Here is a 12106-nt window from a genome sequence, read left to right on the forward strand (position 1 = left end):
AAAAGAAAACAAGAGGGAACAAGAGGAACAAAATATAGACAACCAGAAAATAAATAATAAAATGACAGAACTAAACCCAAATATATAATTAAAATAAAGGCAATGGTCTGAATACACCAAGCGAAAGACAGACACTGTCAAACGTTTCTCTAAGAGCCCCGCGCACTCGCCGTGCACGAGAAGCCCACCTCAGGCACCTGATGTAGTTAGGTCAGAAGTCAGAGACGGGGAGAGTCACAGCACCGCGGCCACCAGCCCCGAGAGAGCTGGAGTGGCCGCGCCCGCGTCCACAGGCGTCAGAGCAGGGAAGGCACAGAGGCCCCCGAGGGCGCGCCGACCACGGAGGGGCCCACCGCCGAGCGTCCGCGCGCACGGAGGGGGCTGGGGGAGCGGGAAGGAGAGCTCGGCAGGCCCACACCGAGAGAGACCCGCTCCCATCAGCTGACAGGGCGGCAACAGCGCCAGCCAGGGTTCTGGATCTAACGCCACACGCAGGACAGACAGTCCACTCAAAAAGCGCACAATACGCATTTTTCCAAGTGAACACGGAACATTCACTCAAACAATGTCTTGGCCATCAAACAAGAAACAAACTTGAAAGAATTCAAGTCATGCAAAGTATGTTCTCTGGCCATAATGGATTTACGCTAGAAATAATTCATACCAAGTGTCTGGAAATAACAAAATACTTGGGCGTATACAACCTACGGGTCAAAAGGGAATGGCTAGGGAACACAAAATACTTTAAACTCAATCAAAAACATCAAAATCGGCGGGTGCAGGCACAGGCGCTGCTCAGCAGGAAACTCAGACTCAAGCGTTCACGTCGGAAAACAAACCAGAAACAGGGCGAGCACACAGCTCACACTGCCGCACGCTGTGTCTGAGAGTGGCTGAGAGTGTACGTCCCAAGAGATCTCATCACAAGAAGCAGCACATTTTCTCCTTTTCTCTGTTTTTGGAATTTATACAAGATAATGGATAACTAAACTTAACACGGTGAGGACTTCACAACCTATGAAAACCAGTTCATCGGGCCACACAACTGGAAGCTACGTAATCCTGCTGCATGGCAATTACATCTCAATAAATACAGGGGAGCTAAACAAATCCAAACCAAGCACAAGAAAACAGTAAGGGCAATAATTAACAATACTGAAAACAGAAAATTCACAGAAGTAAACCACAAAACCAAGAGCTGTTTCTCTAAAAAAGGGTAAGGCTGGTAAATGACAAAGGAAAGCCGAAGAGGTAAAAATTACCAATATTAATAATGAAAGAAGCGATATCACTAAGCTCTGCAGATACTAAGGAAATAATAAGGTAGTATCATAAACTCTATGTACCTGATTTCAACAACTCTAATGAAATGAGCCAAATCCCTGAAAGCCACACTTTATCAAAACTCACTCAGGAGAAACACTTGAATAGACTATTCAAGGAATCTATTAAAGAAATGAAACCCCAAATAGCCAAAGCGACCTTGAGAAGAAAGCAAAGCTGGAGGTGGCATACTTACTGACTTAAAACAGACACAGATCAATGGGGCAGAATTGAGAGCCCAGAAATAAACCCACACATACACAGAGTGGGGCAGAAGTAGGCTTACACTCGGTCATATGAAAACTACAATAATTAATAATAAGATACAAGAACAAACTCACATGCAACTGTGACCCTGCTTTTGCCCGCCTTCTCTGGTTAATTAATTTAGGACAAAGAGCCAAGAGTAGGAAATGGGGGGCAGCCCGGTCTCTTCAATCAGGGGTGCAGGGGAAACTGGACAGCCACGTGCAAAGAATGAAACGAGGCCACACCATCCCCAACAATAAGCTCAAAGCGGATTAAAGGCCTGATTGTAAGACCTGAAACCACAAAGCCCCAAGAAGAAACCACGGGCAGTAAGCTCCTGACATCGGCTTGGAGACGCTTTTTGGATCTGGCTCCAAAAGCAATGGCAACAAAAGCAAAGATGAACAAGCAGGACTGTATCAAACTGAAAGGCTCTACACAGCAGAAGAAATCATCAACACAACGAAAAGGCAGCCCACTGAATGGGAGAAAATACGTGCAAGTCATAGATCTGATAGGGGGCCAGTGTCCACAATACGTATAAAGAATGCATCCAAGCCCAACAGCCAACAAAACAAAACCCTAACTAAAAACGGTCAGAGGAGCTAAATAGACATGTCCTCAAAGAAGACATACCAACGGCCAACAGGTACAGAAAAAGATGCTCAACACTGCTAGCTATTCAGGAAATGAAAATCAAGCCACAATGAAGTGTCACCTCACATCTGTTAAAATGGCTATTATCAAAAAGACAAGAAACAGCCCTGGCTGGTGTGGTTCAGTGGACTGAGCGCCGGCCTGTAAGCTGAAAGGTCACAGGTTCGATTCCCAGTCAGGGCACAGGCCTGGGTTGTGGGCCAGGTCCCCAGGTGGGGACGTGTGAGAGGAAACAGATTGTTTCTCTCCCACATCCATGTTTCTCCCTCCCTTCCCCTCTCTCTAAAAATAAATTAAACCTTAAAGAAACAAGGTCAGGAAATAATAGGTGTTGGAGAGGACGCAGAGAAGAGAGAACCCCGTGCACTGTTCGTGCGAATGTAAGCTGGTGCAGCCACTACAGGAAAACAGCACGGAGGTTCCTCAGGAAACTAAGAAGAGACCTGCCACCCCGCCCGGGACCGGCACGTGCGGGTGTCCATCCGAAGGAGCCCAGAACGCTAACGCAGAAGGCCGCGCGCGGCTCACACGCAGGGACGCTGCTCAGCCCGAGCGGGAGCGGAGCCCGGCCGTCCGGGGCGGGGACGGACCTCGGGGGCAGCGCGCTAAGGGCATCCATCAGACAGAGACAGACTCCTACGATGTCACTTATATGTGGAATCTATTTTAAAAACTGAAACAAGACACTGAACTCACAGACGCAGAGAACAGGCTGTGGCTGCCAGAGGCGAGGGCAGAGGGGCCGGAGAACCGGGCAGGGTCAAAGGGCAGGCTTCCCGTCACAAACCCCGTGCGCACCCGGGAGAGCGGCCCAGAGCGCAGGTTTTAAAAGTTCGCATCCCAAGAAAAAGCCTGCAGCTCTGTGTGGCGATGGATGTGGACTAGACTTGCCGTGGGGATAACTCCGCAACATATACAAATATGAAAACATTACGCTGTGCACCTGAAGCTGAGATAATGTTGTAATTAAACCACAGTTTAACAAAAAGACTGGGAAAAAAAAAGAAATGGAATTAGTAATTTTAAATATTTTTAAAAAGAAACCCATAGGCCCAGATGGTTTCACAGGTGAATTCTGTGAATAACACCAATAGGAATAACACCAATTCTATATAATTTCTTTTCCAAAACAGAAGAAACAGGAACATTTCCCAACCCTTTTCATGAGTCCAGTATTGCCCTGATACTAAAAAATAGTTTACAATATTCAAAGGCTGATACCCTACCCTAAAGCAAGTATAATGATATAAGAGAGTGAAAGGAAATGGGAGGGATAATCACTAGCCAGAAAACTGAAGCTCATCCACAGCCAAGTTCTATAAACGAATGGATTCATTCTGGGGGGGCTTGGAAAGCACAGTGCCTGAGTACAGGACACCTCTCATTTGTTGAATTGTCTGGATCATGAGTTCTGTCCGACCCGACGCTGGCAGGTGCAGAGTATGGGAGTCAGGGCACCCCCCCCCCCCCCGGTCACTGGTGACAACCCGTCAGTGTTTCCCGGTGCCCGAGAACCAGTGCAGCTCCGCACAGACAGCCGCCTGCCTCAGGGTGTCTTCTCTCCTGGGAGAACCGCTGGCTCAGTTTTAAGCAGCCTGGAAACCTGCTTCGACATTCACGGCACACAGAGTAAAAGACAGAAGCGTGCTGGAATTCAGCCAGGAGGCTTAGTTCCTGATGAACCGACAGGAGAGAATTAGTTTAGAAACCTCCGTGCATGGTTCCCAAAGTGAGGAACACAAGGTAACTGCAGCCCGTACAGAAAAGAGGTGCCAAGGTGCCGTGACCAGGAAGGCCAACGGGAGCCCCGGTTTCCGGGAGGCAGGACCCTGCAGGAATTGAACGCACTCACTCAGAACTCCCAGGTCCAACACGCTCTGTTAACTGCTTCTGGTTCCTGTGTAGCTCCCTTTCTTTAAGGAAAGTTATACAGGCTTTCTTTTTTTCTTTTTCTAACTGGCGATGAACGTGTTACATGATTTTCTGAGCCTGCCTCATTCTGCTGCCAGGGAAACAAACGTCACCGCTCACTGCAGCCATGACACCTGTCACCAGCCTCGGAGCTCTGCATGAAAACGTCAGAGCCCTTACTGAGAAGTCACCCAAGAACCGGCTCCTCGGTTAGACTTGAACCGTGACCCCTACTGCTGCTCAGAACCCTGAAGTGTCAGGAGCGACAAACCCTCCAAACACACCAAGGGTCACAGCGTGTGACCCAGGCACCAGCACGCGCGGGCCCTCTTCCCAGCGCTCTCCTCTCCCTGGAGGACCCACGGAGCTCCAGGGCAGGCCTCCCCGGGGACAGGCACCCACCCCCGAGCTTTGAGACCAACCCAGGGACCCCCGAGGGCAGCAGTGGAGGCGGGACACTCTGCACCCACCCACCCGTGGGCACCAGGCTTGGGAGGAAGCAAGCCCCGCCCCCGCCATCAGGCCGCCCTGAGCCTGGTGTCACTGCGGGTCCTTACTGCCCACTTGGCACCTCTGCTGCCCCCGGGGCTCGCAACCTCACCGCCTCCCCCACTGATAATGTCGCCAGGATGCCGTGTGCCGCCCCTCCCCCCACCGCTCAGGAACACTGTTTACTTTTTAACATTAAACAGGCACTAATTCCCTAAACACATTTAAAACTAGAATCTGTCCCCTCTTTTAGCCGCCTGGTCACTTAGACGTGGGCGCGGGCCCCTCTGCCTCCACGGTCACCGGTCCCCCGGCAGCAGTGGGGGGTGTGGGTGCAGCGCGCCCCGGTCTGAGCCCTCTCAGGGGCGTCTTCCACGCCCGGCTCCCGTGGGCGTCCCCAGCGACACACTAAACACTCCATTAGCCCCGCCAGGGTGACCAGCGCTGTTTCACGCTGCAACTCGGCTCTCCAAGAGGGACAGCGGTGAATCAGGTCCCACACTGCCTGCTCCCCGACGCTGATGCCATCATTATTCAGCGGCCGTCTACAGCCCCGCTCGTCCCCACCCGTGGGGACCCCGCAGGGAACGAGGACCCAGGAAGGTTCTCCAGCTGCACGTGGCTCTGCACTGGGACTCCCTCGGTGCTCAGCAGGGCCCATGCGGCTGACCTGCACTGTTGGTAACAACGGCCGTGATCGCGGCAGGACACCTTCCACACTCGGAGCCTCATTTCACAGAACGGGAACCCTGAAGTCGAGGTCACAAGGTCACACACACAGCAAAAGAGTGGCCAAGCTGGCCTCAGAACAGACGGACGGACCGACGGGACAGAACCGAGAGCCCGGAAATAAACGCAGGCATATGTGGCCGACCGACACTTGACAAGGGGGTCGGGAGTACAGTCTCTCCGTAAACGGTGCGGGGTAAGCGTATAGTCCCCTTTGAGAGGACGAAGCTGCATCCGTACTTCCCACCGCGCACACACATAACTTACCGAGGATCAAACATTTAAACGGAAAGCACCCGTACGAAAACAGAATTTTTTAGATAGGACACCTAAAGCGGCAGCAACAAAATAAAAAATTTCCGAGGGGAGCCACACCAAACCGAAAAGCTTCTGCAGAGCACAAGAAGCCACGGACAAAGTGAAAGGAACAGGACGGCCTACGGGACGGGAAAAATCTATTCGCAAACCGTACACGTGGTAAGGGATTAACATCCGAAGCAGTAAAAGGCCTCCTACAGCTCAACAGCAAGGAGGTCATGCGGAACAGGCAACAGGCCTGAACACACTTCCCCGAAGAGGATATACGGAAGGCCCACGGGTACGTGCCAAGCTGCTCACCATCGCTCGTCATCGAGGACACGCACATTAAAGCCACAAGGAGACACCTGTCGCCACACACGTGTTAGACGGCCGCCCTCAGAGAGGCACCGACCAACCAGCGCTGCTCGGACGCGGAGAACAGGGGCCTCCGCGCACCGCGGGCGGGGCTGTACCCCGGCACAGGCCTCCACGGAAAGCAGTGTGGGGGATCCTCAGAAAACGCAAAATAAAAGGAGCACATGGCCCAGAAATTCCACTTCTGGGAGTACATCCTAAGGACATGAAAACTAAGTCAAAAAGATGCCTGCTCCCCCGCGGTCACAGCAGCGTCGGTTCATTTCAGCCGGGACACGGAAACAGCTCAGTGTCCTCCCGATGGGCGAGTGCTCCGGGGGGCCGTGGTGCACACCTGACGGAACAGTTCTCAGCCACGAACAAGGAGGAAAGCCTGCCGTCTGTGACGACACGCACGGGCCTTGAGGGCACAGTGCTAAGCGAGGTCACTCACACGGAGAAAGATGAGTACTGCACGGTCTCACTTGTGTGTGGACTCTAAAAACCAAAACCAGCAAGCAAAGAAACTCACAGAAAAACAGATCAGCCCTGGCTGGTGTGGCTGAGCGCCGGCCTGCAAACCGAAGGGTCGCCAGTTCGATTCCCAGTCCGGGCACAGGGTTGTGGGTCAGGTCCCCAGCTGTGGGTGTGAGAGAGGCAGCCCATCTATGTTTCTCTTGCACATCCATGTTTCTCTCCCTCTTTCTCCCTCCCTTCCCTTCTAAAAATAAATAAAATATCTGAAGAGTAAGAAAAGAAAAGGAAAAAGAGATGAGACTTGTGGTCCCCAGAGGCAGAGGGTGGCGGGGGGTGGGGGGGCCAACGGGAGGAAGGCGGTCAGAGGAGCAGACAGCAGGCGCAGAAGGCAGAAGTCCGGGGGGCCCCGTACGGGGACTGCACTCACACCGCGGCCAGGCCGCAGGACACTTGCTGAGAGTGAGCCCTGAGCGTTCTCATCATAAGGAGGAAGTGTCTTCCTTTCTTTCCTTTACTGGGTCTGTGACAGACGGCCATTAGCTGAACCCGGCGCACGCGCCTCCCGCCCACACAGCGATGCCTGCAGTCATTTCTTAATAAAGCCAGGGAAGACAAATGGGGCCTTGGGGAAAGGGGACAGAGTGGCTTTAGACGCAGAGAGATGCACACACCACAACTAAAAGAAAGCAAATCGGGACACACACATAAGAAATAGTACTTCAAAGCTTTCACAAGGCGTTTGGATGTCTACATTTCAAAAGACAAAAGGGCGTCAGCCTGCGAGCCAAGTGTCGCTGGTTTGATTCCCAGTCAGGGCACATGACTCGGTTGCACGTCAGGTCCCCAGTTGGGGACGCGAGTGAGAGGCAGCCACACAGTGATGTTCCTCTCCCTCTCTTCTTTCCCCTCTCTCTCAAAATAAACAAACAAATAAATAAATTATTAAAATAAAATAAAAAGACAAAAGGCACAACTTTGAAATGCTGATAGTAGTTAACCTTGGATAGTGGATTTAAGTGGTTTTTTTACTTTACATTACTCCTAAAATTTCTACTAACGACCCTGTATGATTCTGACAATCAGAAGAAAACCTTCTAAAAATAACCTTTAAGTAACCATTTTTATAGGCCCAGAATGCCTTCTGCATCCATGTCCGGTGACCTCCCCCACTTTTGTCCCTGAGAGCTAAAAAGGGCTTTAGGCTGTGAAGCAGCCGGGTCAGTCACGCAGACTTGTACTCCGGCAGCTCCCGAGGGCGAGCACGGGGCTGGGGAGACTCCGGGTCCGCACGGGGAAACAGCGGACGGGGCTGGGGGCTGGGCAAGGGCCCCTGAAGAGATGCGCCCGGGAAGGGCGCCCCGCGGCCCACGACCCAGCTCCCCTGGACGCTTCCCTCACCGGAAGCTGGTGTCTCCAGTCAAATTGCAGGTCTATTCAACTTCAGACTTGAGCCTCCCTCAATATTCTTTAAAATCGGTCTTTGCCATTCTTATCCTTACCCCAGTAACGGAACACGGGCCTCCAGACCCGTGAGAGAGCACATTACCTGTGGAAAGACTTTAAAGGGCTGGGCTCCCCTAACTCACAGCTCTGTGGCTCTAACCCGCCGGCCCTGCGGAGGCAGACAGGGAAAGGAGGGGCACTGGCCCCAAGTCCTAACTTTGTTTCTGCGACTCATTAGCTCTGCGATCTTAGCAATTTCACTGAGCCTTTCTGGGTCTCCTCGCTACACCTATAAAATGAGGGGAGACTCAGCCCACTTCATTGAGGTTTGTACAAATTCTTCAAAAAAATAATTCTAGGTTCAGATTTCTACGATCTTCCCAGATAGCTCCTATCCCTAATTTTCAGCAGTAATAAACTTTTCCTTGGATAACCTTCATGGTATCAAGATTTCACAAAACTATAAACAAATTTTTATAAAACTACTCATTTCAAAAATACACAATGTCTACCTACTTATCCTATAACATTTTCACAGATCCTATCAAACATTTCCTAGTAACTATCTTATAACCCATCTCAAGCTTCAGTTAAAAATAAAGGTTGCTCAACATACATTACACATATAGGGCACATGATTCCTTGCGCAACAACTGCCAGAAGCCTTAGCAACAGACCAGACATCATTCCCTAACACGACTCGGAACAGTGAAGACCTGAGGTGCTTCTCTGTAAACGCCCAAGCCAAAGAGAACACCATGCCCATCAAGCGCCTCTCCATAAAGTTTTAGGTAAAATGAAGTATCGTTTCGTTTTAAAACCGTACGGATCTGACTTTTAGGAGTGAAACCCTCTGTAAGTAAACTGCCTAACTTCAGAATAAACCAAACCTTACATATAAGTATTTCAGCTTCACAAACCATGTGACTAAGTTAAATAACATCTATCATATTTTTTACACCTTTGAGGCAGAAAATACAGCCACACTTTAATGTGACATTTACAAAAGAGTTGGCTTTTGCCCCCCAAAACTGGCTTCCCCCGAAGCTTTTGGCACCTGGGAAGGGACCTGTTCAATGTGGATAAAAGTGACCTGCAGAGGCCAACACATCTGTATTGCTGAGTACAAAACACACATTTCATACAAAATACAACAAAGGAAACAAACAGCACAACGGACTTTTGGAAAAGATAAAGCTACATTTACTATTTTGGACACACCGTTTCTATCTGTAAGTCTGTAGAATCGACTTTACCAAGCTCTTCCTCACCCTCAATATATTCTGAGAATCACAAGTTAGGTTAGAGTCTGAGGTTTAAAAGGAGAAAGTATGACCTTCCCAGAGGTTTCTTTCCTTTTTTAAGATTTACTTATTTATTTTTAGAGAGAGGGCAAGGGAGGGGGAGAAACGCCAACGCGCGGTCGCCTCTCGCGCGCCCCCCACTGGGGACCCGGCCCGCAGCCCGGGCCTGTGCCCTGACCGGGGATCGAACCCGCGACCCTCCGGTGCGCAGGCCGGCGCTCGTCCGCTGCGCCCCAGCAGCCGGGGCCCGAGGTTTTTCCCCTCCAGCACCTTAGCCAACGCACAGCCAGTTACAGCCCAGAGTCCCTCCTCAACAAGACCGACGCACGTCACTGCGACGAAAGGAGAAGAGGTGAATGTCGAATGGTGGAACCACCGGTTCACTTCGAGTTCGACAGCTTCCAGTCTTGCTGTTCAGAAATAACCCAAGTTTAAAACCCGAAGCGGGTGCGATGCAGTCTGACTGCGCCCCTCGGTCCAGGAACGCGCGCTGCGGCCCGCGGCCGGGTCCGTGCAGGCTCCAGGGAGGGGACGGCCCGGCGACTCCCGCGCCAGCGTCCCTGCGGGACAGGGGTGCAGCCGCCGGTGCCCCTTCGCTGGGCGGGCAGGACGCTGCCACGCGACCTGTCACTGCGCTCGCTCCTCGCGGCAACCCTGTCGGACGCCTGTTATCACGTCCACGTAGGGATGAGCTCGCAGACACGGAGAGGACACGGGGCTGCAGGGCGGCCGGGCCGGGCGGCGGGGCCACGCCGCCTCACTTCCACGTCCGCCGCTTTCTGTGAGCGGCCTGTCCCGAGCGCCTCGGCGCCTTCCTAGGGCTCCGCGTGGGCTTCCCACGCAGAAGCCCGCCCCTGCTGCGACCTCAGCTGGTCGCGGCACCCGCCCGTCTGCACTGCCGACTAGTCCCGTCCGCCGGGCGCACAGCACTCACGAGGGGACCCCCACTCACCCCGAGGGACGGTCGGAAACGCGCCACGGAGCGCACCAGTGGCCCCACGGCCACGCAGCCGAAAGCTTCCCCTCGCCAGCCTCAGCGGCACCGGGCGCACGCTCCACCCCGCAGCGCCTGTCGGAACAGTCACCTTCGGCAACAAAAGGCCGCCTTACAGAGAGCGCCGAGCAGGTAAACTCATCCACCCTCGCGGGCGACGTCCTGCGAAGGGAACGCGCGTCTGTGCTGCCCGGGTTCCCCCCAAGTCTCACCCCTCCGCGGAGGCCGGGACGGGAGCCGCGCCCGAGTCACCTGCTGCGGACCCGGCCGCACGGCCAGCCCCCGGCGTCCCCGCGGAGGGGCCGGGCCCTCCCCGCCGAGACGGGCCACGGCGCCCCGCGGTCCCGAGACGGGCCGACGAGAAGCGCCTCCCGCGCTGGTTTCCCCGCAAACAGCCCGAGCGCCGTCACTTAAGAGCCGTCCTCGCACTCAAGTCGCCGCCGAGCGAGCAGCAGGTCGCCTGCGGGTTCCCGGGGCGGCGTCCCTCCCGGACACCCACGCTCTGGGCCGGCGCTCAGCCCCGCCGCGCCCCCCCCACGCGGTAAGAACACCCGCACCGCGTGTCGAGGCGCCTCGCTCTCTGACGCACCCGTCTGGTCCCCCCGCCGGAGACCCGGGCCCTGGAGCGCAGAGCCCCCGCTGCCGGGCTCACGGAGCGCGGGCACCGCCGCGGGCCGGGCCGGGCCGGGCCGGGCCACCAGCTCACCTCGGCGCCCGCGCGCACCGGGACCACGCACGGAGGAGCCCGCGCTGGGGTCGCGCGTGGCGGCTGCACGGAGCCTCGCGGTTCTCCGCGTCCCCAGCGCCCGCGGGCCCGCCGAGTCCCACCCTTCGGGCAAGCGACGGGCTGTTAAGCCCTCGGCGGCCCCGCCGAGCAGGCCGCGCGGAAGCCCAGCCCCGCGAGCGCCCCGTCCCCGAGCCCCGGCCGCCGCTCACCGCGATGACATTGACGAAGGTGGTCTTGCCCGAGTACTGCAGCCCCACGAGCGTCAGCTCCATCTCCTCCTTCCAGAAGAGCGAGCGGAACCAGTCCAGCAGGCGGGAGATGAGCGCCAGCATGATGGCGGCCGGGACGCGGGGCGGACGCGCGGGCGAGCGGGCGGCGGCGGCGGCGGCGGCTTCCACGCGAGCGGGCCTCGGCCCGGACCCCCCAGCGGCTCCTCGGACCCCGGCACGACGCGGGCGGACGCGGGCGGACGCGGGCGGCGGCGGCGGCGGCGGCCGGGCCAGGAAGCCGAGCGGGTCATATGACTCTCCCTCCCCCCCACGCTGCTCCTGCGTCGGCGTCGGCGTCGGCGTCGCGGCAAGAGCGGCGCGGCCCGGCGGCCAGGCGCGGCCTCCGCCTGCAGCGCCACCTGCTGGGGCCTCCGCGCAGCACCGCGGGCCCTGCACGCCCCGGGCTCCCTTCCACCACGCGCGCCCTCCGCTCCCCAGTGTTCACGGAGCGTCTGCTTCGTGCGGGGAGACTTCGGGACGCGAGGGGTCAGCATAAAGCCCCTGTCCTGCATTTGTGGCGGCGGCGAAGGATGGCAGCCACAAGCAGGGAGCTGGTAGACCAGCTGGAGCAGGGCCCCGAAAGGGAGTACTATGCAGCCGTGAAGAAGGCGAGGCCGTTCTCCAGAAACTGACATGGAGTGATGTCCAGGAAATATTCTCAAGGGGGAAATGCTGGGTGCAGCCTATGTATATAATGATATTTTGTTATAAGTGGGAAAACATACACGCACATATAGGCAAATATGTATTGTGTTTGCATAAAGAAATATTGGGACACGAATAAAAACGGTTTCTTACGGGGCAGGGAAAGCTGGGTACCCAGAGGCAGGAACGGGAACGAGACTTCTCCGTTACCTTTTTATATCATTTTGACTTGCAA

The 12106-nt window shown here is 55.2% G+C and overlaps 1 protein-coding gene across 1 annotated transcript in view; it reads right to left on the reverse strand.

The window, feature by feature from the left end:
* The window catches only part of ARL8B (ARF like GTPase 8B), a 28045-nt gene extending 16632 nt beyond the window's left edge, over positions 1 to 11413 (reverse strand). The window contains exon 1 of the mRNA XM_090284859.1: positions 11167 to 11413. Coding sequence (XP_090140985.1) covers positions 11167 to 11289 — 123 coding nt within the window. The 5' untranslated portion in view covers positions 11290 to 11413. The remainder of the gene's footprint in view (positions 1 to 11166) is intronic.
* Positions 11414 to 12106: the final 693 nt, after the last annotated feature.

This window comes from Furipterus horrens, unplaced genomic scaffold, assembly GCF_987537825.1.
Source record: "Furipterus horrens unplaced genomic scaffold, mFurHor1.1.pri manual_scaffold_7, whole genome shotgun sequence".
NCBI lineage: Eukaryota > Metazoa > Chordata > Mammalia > Chiroptera > Furipteridae > Furipterus > Furipterus horrens.